We start from the raw sequence: 16,478 nt of genomic DNA, 5'->3' as shown, positions 1-16,478 counted from the left end.
GAATAAATGCATTCATCATTGCAGTTTTTATCGATTAAAAAAAGATAAAAGACCTTGAAAAGTAGAGGAGGTAAATGGAGGGAACCAAGAGGTGACAGTCTGTCTGAGAACGCAACTGTTCAAGTGTGTTTCTATGTCTGTTCTGTTGTTGTTCCCTCATTGTTCTTAGTTCTTGCTGTTTTTTGTATTGTTCTTACAATTTCACTAAACATTTATAAATGTAATGCCGTACTGCGGAATCTTCAATGAAAAGTACCGGTTATAACAGTTGGAACCATGGAAACGGGAAGGGGCTTACCCTCAACCAGAAAGGTGTCATGGTGCAAATTTGATATTCATGTGTAAACGGTTCATTATTATGTGCATTCAGAACTTAAAATATGGTCAAATAAGTAGATAAACATGTGTTTGCTTGAGTCGATGATGCACCTGTGAGATAACATTTTTCAGCTCGGCACGCTCCACTTCCCATGATGCCTTGGCCTTAGCGAACTGCTGCGTCAGCTCCTGGGATCCCTGTCTCTCCTGATGTAACTCTGCGCTCAGGTCCTGCAGCGCCACCCTCAGGTCGGCCAGCGTACTGCTCACTGCGCTCGACTGGAGGAACAAACAAATACGTTGGTTAGGTTTAGTTTGCGTGGACGTGATAGTGCAATGCAGTAGTAGTATTTGTACTTTTATAGTCGGACTGAGAGGGTGTGCGTCTGCAGCCTGGTGGGAGGGGCTACGGTTCTCTTCGTCCAATAGGAGGTAAAGGTCCTTCAGGCTGTTAATCTGAAGAACAAACCATAAAACACATTCAACATTCAAAAAATTCAAACAGTGGCAAGTTATTGTTTTGCTTTTGATATAATTTGAGAAATAAAATAAAAACAATATACATAAATGCAGTGAACATTTATTTATTTACCTGGCACTTTTTTACCAAAACAACTGCTGAAAAATTGAATTAAAAATGAATTAGATAAAATAAATATATTTTTAAATAACTTATTTAAGGAGATGCACTCATTTTTTCATCTCATAAAGAAAGAACTGTTTTGCCCCAGCACAGATATGTTGTAAAAGCAGCTCTTGGGGGCAAAATGAGACTGCTGTGTGCTGTCTGCATCTAATTATAGAGCATTTTATTCTCAGCAAAGCAAGAATTAGCTTTACTGTGACGATAAACTCTGCTCCGGCTCTGAAAGTTGTTAAATGTGCTTATAAACTCATCATGGTGAAGAAATAAGATTCTGTTTTTCATGTTTTTTGTCAGTACAAATCCATTTAAAAGCAGTATTATTATTGTTTCGTCACTGACTGATTGTTGCTAAACACGAGTACACACAGTACAACCAAAAAGTTCCACAACTAGAATTTCCCCCAAATGAGGCTAGTTTATTCGTAGAGCACAATTCATACACAAATCAATTCAAAGTGCTTCGCCCCAAAAAGAGTAATATTATGAGTCAGAAGCACGATTGCTCCTAAATGCTGACCTCCAGCATGTCCTTCCACTGGGCGTCGTCGCCTCCCTGGATCCTCCACTGCTTGAGGAGGCAGCGCAGCTTGAGACTGAGCAGGAGCAGAGTGTGTTTGAGGTGCTGGGACTCCTGCAGCAGGAGGCTTCTCTCCTGGGCCCACAGCTTCTGATGCAGCCTGGCCTGGAGACCCACGCTCTGGAGCTGGAAGTCCCTCCGCACCAGGGCCTTGTGCTGCTCCTCCTGCAACTGGACAGTTCAAACATCCCAGTTCAAACAACAGGATAACTCTTCCACATCGACCTGAGGTGAGGAGGACAGACTGTGCTTTTTTCTGGTATTATGTGATGATCTACGACATTACTTTGGACAGTTTATTCCAGTCATACATTGAGGAGACGTGAAGAAGCCTGGCACATGCAGAAGATTGATCCTCATCACTGACAAATCCATCAGCTTCAAATGTTACTTACGATTTATTCCGACCCTCTGTTTCATACAATGTTTTCAAAATACTTCAACATGAAGCTGTATCTAGTAAATACAATGATAAAGATGGAATACTCTTAAGAAATACCTGTGTGATTTTATGAGTGAGTTTGGAGTGACTTTGCTGCTCCTTCTCCAGCTCCTCCTGAGTTTGGGACAACTGCATGTGAAGATCTGAACTCTGGAACAGACAAAGATGGAGAATGAGAAAACAGAATTAAATGCAAAAAATGTTGACTGAAATATATTGATTTTCATGACTCAAAGCTCACGCAATGTGAAAAGCTAAACAAACAACAAACAAAATCCAATCTGGGCAGGACCAAAAGAGAAACAAAATAAATACAAAATAAACAGAGAAAATAAGGAAGGGGTGGCATCCAAAGAAAAGAAGGTTAAAGTACATAGGTCTCATTTAGTCAAACTTGTCCAAAAGTGTGTGTTTTTTTAAATGTGTTTGTAAAAAACCAAAGGAGGTCAATATTTTTTGGGTGAATCCTCACAAACCTCCATTCATCACATTCATACATTACAGTAGATAACAAAACTGAGAAAGTATTCAAATATATCAAAATACGAGACAGCAAACAACAAAGGGTGCAAGGCATATTCAAAAAGTACATAAAACATTCACTTGCTGTGCTCTAATAACCTGCCATCAGAGCCAACCACATTTTGCACATGTCGGATATGTCGGTTATGTCGGTTATGTCGGTTATGTCGGTTATGTCGGATATGTCGGTTATGTCGGTTATGTCGGTTATGTCGGTTATGTCGGTTATGTCGGATATGTCGGTTATGTCGGATATGTCGGTTATGTCGGATATGTCGGTTATGTCGGTTATGTCGGATATGTCGGTTATGTCGGTTATGTCGGTTATGTCGGTTATGTCGGTTATGTCGGATATGTCGGTTATGTCGGTTATGTCGGTTATGTCGGATATGTCGGTTATGTCGGTTATGTCGGATATGTCGGTTATGTCGGTTATGTCGGTTATGTCGGTTATGTCGGTTATGTCGGATATGTCGGTTATGTCGGTTATGTCGGTTATGTCGGATATGTCGGTTATGTCGGTTATGTCGGTTATGTCGGTTATGTCGGTTATGTCGGTTATGTCGGATATGTCGGTTATGTCGGTTATGTCGGTTATGTCGGTTATGTCGGATATGTCGGTTATGTCGGTTATGTCGGTTATGTCGGATATGTCGGATATGTCGGTTATGTCGGTTATGTCGGTTATGTCGGTTATGTCGGTTATGTCGGATATGTCGGTTATGTCGGATATGTCGGTTATGTCGGTTATGTCGGTTATGTCGGTTATGTCGGTTATGTCGGATATGTCGGTTATGTCGGTTATGTCGGATATGTCGGATATGTCGGTTATGTCGGTTATGTCGGTTATGTCGGTTATGTCGGATATGTCGGTTATGTCGGTTATGTCGGTTATGTCGGTTATGTCGGATATGTCGGTTATGTCGGTTATGTCGGTTATGTCGGTTATGTCGGTTATGTCGGATATGTCGGTTATGTCGGATATGTCGGTTATGTCGGTTATGTCGGTTATGTCGGATATGTCGGTTATGTCGGTTATGTCGGTTATGTCGGTTATGTCGGTTATGTCGGATATGTCGGTTATGTCGGATATGTCGGTTATGTCGGTTATGTCGGATATGTCGGTTATGTCGGTTATGTCGGTTATGTCGGTTATGTCGGATATGTCGGTTATGTCGGTTATGTCGGTTATGTCGGTTATGTCGGTTATGTCGGTTATGTCGGATATGTCGGTTATGTCGGTTATGTCGGTTATGTCGGTTATGTCGGTTATGTCGGATATGTCGGTTATGTCGGATATGTCGGTTATGTCGGTTATGTCGGTTATGTCGGTTATGTCGGATATGTCGGTTATGTCGGTTATGTCGGTTATGTCGGTTATGTCGGTTATGTCGGTTATGTCGGTTATGTCGGATATGTCGGTTATGTCGGTTATGTCGGTTATGTCGGTTATGTCGGATATGTCGGTTATGTCGGTTATGTCGGTTATGTCGGTTATGTCGGATATGTCGGTTATGTCGGTTATGTCGGTTATGTCGGTTATGTCGGTTATGTCGGATATGTCGGTTATGTCGGATATGTCGGTTATGTCTGTTATGTCGGTTATGTCGGTTATGTCGGTTATGTCGGTTATGTCGGTTATGTCGGATATGTCGGTTATGTCGGTTATGTCGGTTATGTCGGTTATGTCGGTTATGTCGGATATGTCGGTTATGTCGGTTATGTCGGATATGTCGGATATGTCGGTTATGTCGGATATGTCGGTTATGTCGGTTATGTCGGATATGTCGTTATGTCGGTTATGTCGGTTATGTCGGTTATGTCGGTTATGTCGGATATGTCGGTTATGTCGGTTATGTCGGATATGTCGGTTATGTCGGTTATGTCGGTTATGTCGGTTATGTCGGTTATGTCGGTTATGTCGGTTATGTCGGATATGTCGGATATGTCGGTTATGTCGGTTATGTCGGTTATGTCGGATATGTCGGTTATGTCGGATATGTCGGTTATGTCGGTTATGTCTGTTATGTCTGTTATGTCGGTTATGTCGGTTATGTCGGTTATGTCGGATATGTCGGATATGTCGGTTATGTCGGATATGTCGGTTATGTCGGATATGTCGGTTATGTCGGTTATGTCGGTTATGTCGGTTATGTCGGTTATGTCGGATATGTCGGTTATGTCGGATATGTCGGTTATGTCGGTTATGTCGGATATGTCGGTTATGTCGGATATGTCGGTTATGTCGGATATGTCGGTTATGTCGGTTATGTCGGTTATGTCGGTTATGTCGGTTATGTCGGTTATGTCGGATATGTCGGTTATGTCGGTTATGTCGGTTATGTCGGTTATGTCGGTTATGTCGGATATGTCGGTTATGTCGGATATGTCGGTTATGTCGGTTATGTCGGTTATGTCGGTTATGTCGGTTATGTCGGATATGTCGGTTATGTCGGTTATGTCGGATATGTCGGTTATGTCGGTTATGTCGGTTATGTCGGATAGTAGAAAAAGCTTCAGTTGTAGTCATCTGGACTCAGTTTGAAAAAATAGACGTTTCGACTCTCATCCAAGAGTCATTGTCAATAACAGAATTTAGGTCGAGAACTCCGATATTAATACTGTTCTGTGGTAAGACCCGCCCAATGGGAGGAGCCTTCCTGAAGTAGAAAGAGTTGTTTGTTTCAACAGAAACTCCCTTTTGTATCTACCGAGCTAGCCTATTCAGAATCTTAATGGGCTATTAGAAACCTCTTTGTCTTTGTGAGACCCTGGCTCGACCACCCTGAGTACCTGATTAGCATCTGAATGTCCTTTACCTTTCCAGGGGTTCAGAATCCCATTATAAATAACAGGAAGATGAAACCTAAGCCCTCCATTTCTGTTTAAAGAAGGTCTTTCTTTTTTAACAAAAATAGCTTCCTTGACTCCTCTTTCAAACCATCTTTTCTCCCTGCTTAAAACCTTCACCTCACCGTCTTCAAACGAGTGATTAGAGGCTTCAAGATGGAGATGCACGGCGCTCTGAGGTCCTGAACTAGTATTTCTTCTGTGCTGATAAAGCCTCTTGTGTAGAGGCTGTTTCGTCTCACCTATGTAACGTTCTTTACAGCTTTCTTCACTGCATTGGATCGAATAAACTACATTGCTCTGTTTTTGAGTCGGCAACTTGTCCTTAGGGTGAACCAGTTTTTGTCTTAAAGTGTTTCCTGGTTTAAAATAAACAGGGACTTCGTGTTGTCTAAAAATTCTCTGCAATTTTTCCGACAGGCCAGACACATAAGGGATAGAGACACCCTTCCTTCTCTGTTCAGTTTCCCTTTTGTCCTGCTTCTTGGTTCTCTTCACTCTGTTGAGAGCCCAAGCGGGGTAACCACAGGCTGAGAGGGCATTTCGGACATGTTTTTCCTCTTTCTTCTTGCCCTCTGAGCTGGTGGGCACACCTTGAGCTCTGTGTTGTAAGGTTCTGATCACACCCAGCTTGTGCTGTAGTGGGTGGTTGGAGCCAAAGAGCAGATACTGGTCCGTGTGTGTAGGTTTCCTATATACTTCTATTCAGAATTTGGGATTCTGAACCCCTGGAAAGGTAAAGGACATTCAGATGCTAATCAGGTCCTCAGGGTGGTTGAGCCAGGGTCTCACAAAGACAAAGAGGTTTCTGATAGCCCATTAAGATTCTGAATAGGCTCGGTAGATACAAAGGGGAGTTTCTGTTGAAACCAACAACTCTTTCTACTTCAGGAAGGCTCCTCCCAATGGGCGGGTCTTACCACAGAACAGTATTAATATCGGAGTTCTCGACCTAAATTCTGTTATTGACAATGACTCTTGGATGAAGTCGAAACGTCTATTTTTTCAAACTGAGTCCAGATGAAACAACTGAAGCTTTTTCTACTATGGAACACGCCTGGACGAATGAGGGATTACACCGTTATGTCGGATATGTCGGATATGTCGGTTATGTCGGTTATGTCGGATATGTCGGTTATGTCGGTTATGTCGGTTATGTCGGATATGTCGGTTATGTCGGTTATGTCGGTTATGTCGGATATGTCGGTTATGTCGGTTATGTCGGATATGTCGGTTATGTCGGTTATGTCGGTTATGTCGGTTATGTCGGTTATGTCGGTTATGTCGGTTATGTCGGTTATGTCGGTTATGTCGGTTATGTCGGATATGTCGGATATGTCGGTTATGTCGGATATGTCGGTTATGTCGGTTATGTCGGTTATGTCGGTTATGTCGGTTATGTCGGTTATGTCGGATATGTCGGTTATGTCGGATATGTCGGTTATGTCGGTTATGTCGGTTATGTCGGATATGTCGGTTATGTCGGTTATGTCGGTTATGACGTCGGCCTTTAATCTTCAACGCAATTAGTGTCAGCCATTTTTTGGTGATGACTTTCTTCCCAGCCGCTTCCTGAATATTAAGAATGCTGGGAATGACTTTAAAAGAAACTAGTTCTATTTTTCACGTTTTAAGACGCCTTTAATTCTACACTATTATAATTTACGGCGATTCAGCGCATTTCGGGGCAGGATTCAAATCAATTACTTCTTCACACCACCAGATCCTTGACCCACTTCTGCTGAACATTCGTATGTTTTTGGGTGACATGACAAACAGCAGCAGCGTGTTGCCGTGTGAGGCGTGGGACGGAAGCTTCCGCCGCGTTCTTTAAGTCACACCTCCGGTCGCGCCCTGACTCTCACGCCTGAGCACGGATCGTTAGCTCCGCCGCGTGATCCATCGACCCGGCCTTGTACCGCTAATGTCCCCCCTCTCTCTCTCCTCCCCCGCACAGGGGCCGGGGACCGGGCCCCGGGGGACAAAATGTTCCGACACATGCGGCAAAAAGGCAGCACAACACGAAACGGCCGATGTCGTGCTATTTCAATCGCGGATATTACATCGACTTTGTCCAATAAACTCTTTCTGAACATCTTGGGCTAGTGTGCAGCGTTATGATTTGGAGAGAAAGTGCTTCTTTTACAATAGTGTACATGAGGGGTGTCCAAAGCTTTGAAGTTTACATAGAACAGAAGGCCACAAACAACCCGACAATGTGAATCATTCAACATGATGCCTCCACACCTTTAATAAGACTTGGAACATTAATATTAGCTTCGAATAACATTAACATTTTACAGTAAAAAGTACTACCGGTACTTTTTGTTGTTTGGACAAACTTAGCGGGAAGCCGGGGGGCTGAGGGCCGCATTTGGCCCCCAGGCCGTAGTTTGGACATGCCCGGTGTACATAGTCAGCCTTTTTTTATTTTTTATCCTGTAAAATTAAAAAAAGCTTTTCTTTAATGCATGCTTTTTTTGATTTAATATATGTTGTTTTTAATCATTGTTCATTGTTTTATGTTGCACTGAATCACCAAAGCAAGTTCCTGTGTTTGTGAATTCTGTTCATTGGCAATTAACCTTTTCAGATTCTGACAAAAAATATAGCCGTGCATCTCGGCTTTAAGTAAGCAAGACATGAAAGTGAAGTGAATGCTCCTCCAGCTGAATTGATTATGAGAAGTACTTTTAACTGCACTTTTAAGTCATTTTACGGCTGAAACCTCAATAACAGCACGTTCCATTGAGAGACAGATGTAAAAATAAGGTTCAAAGCTATATTAAAGGTTTCCCAATACTCTGAGCTTCATAAAATAACATTTACAACATATAATTCATAAAACTGGTGTTAAAAGTTGACTGAAATTGTGTTTTCACTGTGTAGTAACAAAATGCATTGAAATGTCATGTTCGTACTGCCATTAATGTCAGAATATAATTAACCTATAATAAACCTTTTCAGCTCGACAGATTCAGCTTCAATGCAGCGGTCAGTTATAATACTATGGTATTATAACTAACTGCAGTCAGTTATAATACCAATCGACACATGTGTTGCCAAGACAATATCCTGCCGTGTATGAGTATATGAATATCAAGCTCTACTTGCACTGTATATTTAATGTAGTTTAGGGATGGGATCTAGAGGGGAAGTGCAACCCTAAAAGATAGAAAAAAAAGAGCATTTGTGTTTTAACTTTGCGTTTAATGTTCCACAGTATGACATTAAACCTATCTGTAACACTTTATATTAACTACACCTTAATTAGCCTTAATAAAACATGAACAAAGACTTAACGAGCACATAGTATATTAAGAATGAGTCAGGTTTAGTTAAGAGTTAATGTTCAGTGTTACGGTTCATTAGGAATTAAGTCTTTACTATTACGGCTAAAGAAGGTGCAGTTATTATAAAGTACAAACTTATCTAACTATAATTAATTACAGGTCATTATTAAAAACAACAGGCCTGCCTCCATACAGGATTCATACATTGGTAACACTTTATAAATGTTAAATAATCATTAATTTATATATTTAAATAAAGGGGGGACAAAATCATTAACATTAATTTAAGAGATTATGACATTTGTTTATTTTTTTCCTCAATGATTAAGAAGTAAAAATATAAATGCTTTGTATCTATTCTTTATTATAAAGTGTTTCCTGTCAAGTTTAAGCCATGATGTGAACTTAATGAAGCGTTTTTTAAATAGTTATCAAACATCATAATGTACATTATCTATATAAATAATAATCTGCATTAATATGATCTAAACTGATCAATACTTTTATGAACATTTACGTTTGTTATGGCTGTGCTCTCTCTTTAGTATCTCTACTACTACTACTACTACTACTACTACTACTACTACTACTACTACTACTACTACTACTACTACTACTACTGTCTAATAGGTCCCATGATTCACACACACACACACACACAGACACACACACACACACACACACAGACACACACACAGACACACACACACACACACAGACACACACACACACAGACACACACACACACACACAGACACACACACACACACACACACAGACACACACACACACAGACACACACACACACACACACACAGACACACACACACACAGACACACACACACACACACAGACACACACACACACACACACACAGACACACACACACACAGACACACACACACACACACACACACAGACACACACACAGACACACACACACACACACAGACACACACACACACAGACACACACACACACACACAGACACACACACACACACACACACAGACACACACACACACAGACACACACACACACACACACACAGACACACACACACACACACACACACACACAGATACACACAGACACACACACACACACAGACACACACACACACAGACACACACACACACACAGACACACACACACAGACACACACACACACACACACAGACACACACACACACACACAGACACACAGACACACAGACACACACACACACACACACACAGACACACACACACAGACACACACACACACACACACAAGGGCTCGGTTACTATAGAAACCGCTTGTAAAGGTCAAACAAACAGCCTTTGATTGCTCTTAATGACGACAGCTCTGTTTGTGGCTCTGTTGCTGAGAGAGAGTGTCCCACGTGAGCCACCGTATGAGAACCTTTATGACCTCTGATGCATTGTGGGAATCATTCTTTGAACTCTATTTAATGTGGTTCAACAATTGTAAAGGAATGAATGTCACAGATTCTACGTCAAGCATGTCACGATATAAAGTTGTTTATTATTGTGAGAAGAATCATCATGATTTGACAATTATTCACAATTACAAACATCAAAACTAATCGACATTAGAATCTGTCATTTTGCTTCATTTGTATCGTCTATTATTATCGTTCTTCCAGTATGTGACCAGCTTTATGAAATCAAAGTCAAGTTAATGCGACATAAAGAGCTACATAACAAAGGACTTGACTTTGCTACTGTGTCTTTGGGACAGTGGACGTGAATAAACTTTATTTTAAATGAGCCAAAAGCCGATTTTTCATTTATTGTTGTTGGACAGATATTAAAATGTCTCCCTAAAACAACAATGAGTAAACAAAAGATCCCACATGATAGAACAGCAGTGAACGCATAACAGTGTATAACAGAGATACAATTATAGAAAGCGTCTGCGGCGAGCGTCGCTGCACACCGCTACCCAGAAAAGGCTCAAAACAAACCCTGCAACGATATATATATATATTTTTTTTTTTAATTTTTTTTAATCCTCAAGATGCAGCTCTTGGAGCAAATAAAGACATTCACTAAACTCTGCTCAGCCCTAAAGTATCTGACTCTGATCCTCTATGATCCTGACCATGAGACTGTGTCCAATGGATGAAAAAGCCAAGAAGAGTTGATGTGTCTAATGATTTCAGCATTATAATACTCATTAGCTAAAACTCTACCAATTTTCATTACATACCAAAATTGTTATTAAAATTGTGTATTATGATACAGTGCTCACTGGTAATACATTTAAATGACTATGTCTTTGTGTTTATTTATCATTTCCATGATTCCATTAAGTTTTTTGTAGCCAATATTCAAATTTCTTGATGTTGAATAGGTCTATACACCATGTAATAGTGTTTATACACCATGTAATAGTGTTTATACACCATGTAATAGTGTTTATACACCATGTAATAGTGTTTATACACCATGTAATAGTGTTTATACACCATGTAATAGTGTTTATACACCATGTAATAGTGTTTATACACCATGTAATAGTGTTTATACACCATGTAATAGTGTGTTTAGACTTATACACCATGTAATAGTGTGTTTAGACTTATACACCATGTAATAGTATGTTTAGACTTATACACCATGTAATAGTGTGTTTAGACTTATACACATGTAATAGTGTGTTTAGACTTATACACCATGTAATAGTATGTTTAGACTTATACACCATGTAATAGTGTGTTTAGACTTATACACATGTAATAGTGTTTATACACCATGTAATAGTGTGTTTAGACTTATACACCATGTAATAGTGTGTTTAGACTTATACACCATGTAATAGTGTTTATACACCATGTAATAGTGTGTTTAGACTTATACACATGTAATAGTGTGTTTAGACTTATACACCATGTAATAGTGTGTTTAGACTTATACACATGTAATAGTGTTTATACACCATGTAATAGTATGTTTAGACTTATACACCATGTAATAGTGTTTATACACCATGTAATAGTGTGTTTAGACTTATACACATGTAATAGTGTGTTTAGACTTATACACCATGTAATAGTGTGTTTAGACTTATACACATGTAATAGTGTTTATACACCATGTAATAGTATGTTTAGACTTATACACCATGTAATAGTATGTTTAGACTTATACACCATGTAATAGTGTGTTTAGACTTATACACATGTAATAGTGTTTATACACCATGTAATAGTGTGTTTAGACTTATACACATGTAATAGTGTGTTTAGACTTATACACCATGTAATAGTGTGTTTAGACTTATACACCATGTAATAGTGTGTTTAGACTTATACACATGTAATAGTGTGTTTAGACTTATACACCATGTAATAGTGTGTTTAGACTTATACACCATGTAATAGTATGTTTAGACTTATACACCATGTAATAGTGTTTATACACCATGTAATAGTGTGTTTAGACTTATACACCATGTAATAGTGTTTATACACCATGTAATAGTATGTTTAGACTTATACACCATGTAATAGTGTTTATACACCATGTAATAGTATGTTTAGGGGCTTATACACCATGTAATAGTGTGTTTAGACTTATACACCATGTAATAGTGTGTTTAGACTTATACACCATGTAATAGTGTGTTTAGACTTATACACCATGTAATAGTGTGTTTAGACTTATACACCATGTAATAGTGTGTTTAGACTTATACACCATGTAATAGTATGTTTAGACTTATACACCATGTAATAGTGTTTATACACATGTAATAGTGTGTTTAGACTTATACACCATGTAATAGTATGTTTAGACTTATACACCATGTAATAGTGTGTTTAGACTTATACACCATGTAATAGTGTGTTTATGGTGCATGTACCTTTGGAAATAATGAAGGTAGGTTAAACCATCCTCGGGGGAAAATGCGACCCCGTATGAGAAATATTTATAATCCCTTAAAACATTGTGGGGAGACACTGACACTGTATTAACCAATCACTGGTATAAATGGGACATAAATGACACACTTTGGATGATTTGTACCAGCTACATTTGTTTTGTTTTGTTAGTTTCTTCTCTGTGACTTTGTTGTTGTCTTTTTAAATAAAAAATCTAGTGCATATTAACAACAAAATGTGGATGTGTCTTGCTCAAAGACACAAAAACAGATCTGAAATAAGTGCCTCTTAGGATTAAAAAACAGTCGCAACAACAATATCACCGGCGGCTCATATCTGTGCTCGGGACCTACCAGTGCGACCTCCGCCTCCGCCTCTTGCTCTGGCTGCACGGCGTCTGCGCTCTCTTCTGATTGGCTGCAGCCCTGGCGCTGACCTCTGCCCTCCGGCTCTGATTGGTCCCTAGAGTCAGGCTGCTGTATGCATGCATGGGCACGTTAATGACCAAACAAAACAAGACAGAAATGTGGAGGAGGAACAGTGTGAAATTAACCGAAGAACAGAGGGAGGGATGGACAACATGGAAGAAAGCAAAGGCAAAAAAAAAAAAAAAAAAATTACAAAATGCCATGTGAAAAGAATTGGAAAATAAAAGAAGAAAAGAGTGAACCTCACAAGACAAAAAACAGGATGTAGAGGAAAAAGATTTTGGTCAGAGACGAGAAGGAGAGGGTGGAGAAAAGGAAGAAGAGTAGAATGGAAGGAAGGATGAACGGCTGAGAAGAGAGGAGACGAGGACGACAAGGAGGCAAGGAAGGAAGGAAGGCGTTAGGATGGAAGTCAGAAAGGGGCCGATGACCGAGGAAGGGGGCGGGGCAAAAGCGGGTGGTCGAGGTGAGGAAGACGGCGGGAGAGAGGGGTGAGACGAAGCCCAGCCACAGACAGAAGGAAGGGAAGGGAGCGAGGGAGGAAGGGAGCGAGGGAGGAAGGGAGGGAGGAGAGATAGTAGGGAGTTGGAATCGGCCTCAGGTGGAGCGGTAAAGTGTGTTCAAATTGGCTCCAAACTCGATAGGAAACTACTACCGCTACTGAAATTGCGACTCGATTACTGTCTTTCCGCTGAACGCACGGTCACTACGGTAACACGCGCAGAGGACCCCGGGAGTGGTAAACATCAAACTCAATTTGGCTTGGCCCAGGCCACAGCAAACGAGGGCTGAGAGACGTTCTCATTTTGCATTTTAGCACCAAAATATTGTAGCTGTGATTGCAAATAAAAACAGTGATCATACGTTTAACTAGGGATGGGCGATATATCGGTCCCATTGGCCGATATCGAGCAGGTATTTGTGATATCAGTACTGGCCGATATTGAAAAAATATATATCCCAAAAAATTCCAACATATACCGTATTTTCTGGACTATAAGTCGCACCAGCCAAAAAAAGTATGAAATGCGGTTGCAAGTGTGAAAATAACAAATAATATCACATATAAGTCGCTCCGGAGTATAAGTATAGTATAAGTATAAATACAAGCATAAGTCGCACCCCGGCCAAAACTATGACTATAACCAGAAAATACGGAACCGGTATATATATTTTTCTGATGAGAAATGGGAAGAACACTTGGGCTAAAAATATGACCGAGCATTTACACAATCAGGCAGTTAAATTAAATGATCTTATATTTTTGTTTTAAAATCAAAATATTGGTATCGACAAATATCGGTTATAGGCAATGGCAGAAAGACAGCAACACTCAGACCGGATTTGTTATTTGTTATACTTGCCCGGTTCACATGCATTTTGATGTTTTAATAGACCTGGTCACTATAGTGTAACAACTGTAACATTTAGTTTAGAAAGTGTATTTTTAAATATTACATCACATAAAGACATAATGGTTACAATGTGTGTATATATATATATATATATATATATATATATATATATATATATATATATATATATATATATATACACTATATGTGCAATTACTGTGAAATTCATGTGCAATCTATGTGCTGCTGTCGTGACACATATTCATGTGCAATTACTGTCGGGATCACATGCAATGGTATTTATTTATTTGTCTATGGGAGTTTTTATTTATTTATTTATAGGAGATCTTCTACTGAAAGTGTTTTTCAGACTTCCTATAAGTGATCTGTTCTTCTGTATCTACCTCTGTATCTACCTGCGTTGCACCAATGAAATTTCCCCATGTGGGACAATAAAGGAATATCTTATCTTATCTTATATATATATATATATATATATATATATATATATGGATAAAAGAACACATTTTACATTACACCAAGAATAAACCAATGTGTGTATTGAATTGTACAATAAATTTGCCAATTTTAAACAAGTTCAGTGCTAAATCAAAGTCTGTATAATTCCATCGTCGACTTTGGACGCCCATGACAAATGTGTTAGAACCAGTGTGACTACTTCTATATGAGACACACTGCGTCTTCAGCCATAATAGCAGACTCCAGCGTGCCTGTTATGATGGAGTGTTTTAATAAAGTCCAGATCAGAGTAAGGTTGTGCGTTTAGGGCAGGTCCAGTGCGATATCAGGCTCCATGTGAGGCTGGAAGAGCAGCTCAGGGGCAGAACATGCAGAGGACGAGGTGCAGGGTCCAGAGAGTTACAAAACCGCTCAAATCACACAAACTGTCCTGAATGTTGAGAGAAAACAGCCTTATTTACCTGCTTTTGTCAAATTATTTTCTGTTCATGATTGTGTTTTCATCTCATCCAAAAGTGAAGTCTCTTCATTTGAGCTTTCCAAATGATTTTAAGTCCTGATGATTTCAGGAGTGTGGCTTTAAGGATGAGCCTTTACTCATCACTTTATCGATTATATTTCATTTTATTTGATATAAACCTCTGTTTTTATTATGTGAAAAAACACACACAAATACAAATAGAGGTATTTAAAAATGACAGAAGTTCATTGCTAGAGTTGATATTAGTTTTATTCTCAGCTTTCCTTCTGCCCTTTTGATGCATTTGTTCAGATTTGAGCTTGTTATGTAATGTTCTGGTGAGTCACTAGGCCAAAACTCAAGGTATAGCAGGGGGTTGGAGAAAGAAAGTATACAGTGCTAAAATATATAATAATACAAACTAAATCTTGAAATCATATGAACATAAGTGTGATTTAAAGGACACATATTATGCAAAATGTGCTTTTTTGAGCTTTTAACCATGTTATAATATTCTTCCCTCATCAAAAACATACTTGGAGTTGTAGCTTCTTTTACACTTGTTTAGTGCATCATGTTGAGTAAGTCCTCTCCCTCTGCGCCTCAGAAAACACTTGGTTCCAAATCTTCCAGTTTTGTGACCTCATAGGTAGAGCGCGGAGCTTTTCAGTGCATTGTTTAAGTCTATAAATCATCATTAGACTCGTTCTGAGCATTTCTGCCATCAAATTGTGTTCAATACAACTGCTTGCCCACATTAGCATGACAGGGAAAAGCTAGGTCTGTTTATTAAGCCATTGTAATTCCCTCTGCAACCAGTAGATAGCGCTCTAATGCAATTCCTGACATGGCAACACTCAAGAGCATGTTTAAAAGCCAATAACGACCCAAACAATACAAAACATGTGTCCTTTAAGTATCTGTGGTTCTGCATGTACCTTATGAGCAGCTGCGTTTGCTTCAGAACAGATTGCAGTAGCAGCCAGTGAAGTATCCTCTGCTGGGACGACCTCTCCTGTAGGGGGCGCTCTGCTCAGCCCGTCTGCCCGCTCCACAAAGGCCTGCAGCTGCGAGTGAAGCGCCTGGAGTCGGCTGGTCAGGGCTCCCACCAGGGGCCGGTCAGAGAGGTCAGACAGCTCGGAGATCTGGGGACGAGCGCAGGGCGAGTCAGAACAGAAGAGCGAGCAAGAGGAGACGAGAAAGCTAAGAATAAAGC

General features: G+C 39.8%; 1 protein-coding gene across 1 annotated transcript in view; it reads right to left on the bottom strand.

Annotated features, from left to right (window-relative positions):
• The window catches only part of mtcl2 (microtubule crosslinking factor 2), a 156,789-nt gene that overhangs the window by 19,601 nt on the left and 120,710 nt on the right, over positions 1-16,478 (bottom strand). The window contains exons 10-15 of the mRNA XM_072448674.1: positions 16,201-16,407; positions 12,902-13,015; positions 2,041-2,133; positions 1,482-1,712; positions 676-774; positions 430-597 (exon numbers count right to left, since the gene is read on the bottom strand). Of these exons, the coding sequence (XP_072304775.1) occupies positions 430-597; positions 676-774; positions 1,482-1,712; positions 2,041-2,133; positions 12,902-13,015; positions 16,201-16,407 (912 nt within the window). The remainder of the gene's footprint in view (positions 1-429; positions 598-675; positions 775-1,481; positions 1,713-2,040; positions 2,134-12,901; positions 13,016-16,200; positions 16,408-16,478) is intronic.

Source organism: Eucyclogobius newberryi, unplaced genomic scaffold (genome assembly GCF_026437365.1).
Source record: "Eucyclogobius newberryi isolate DKJ021-1_F unplaced genomic scaffold, fEucNew1.0.hap1 SCAF_17, whole genome shotgun sequence".
NCBI classification, from domain to species: domain Eukaryota; kingdom Metazoa; phylum Chordata; class Actinopteri; order Gobiiformes; family Gobiidae; genus Eucyclogobius; species Eucyclogobius newberryi.
The sequence above is the reverse complement of the archived record's forward strand: the minus strand, read 5'-3'. Positions and strand labels throughout refer to the sequence as shown.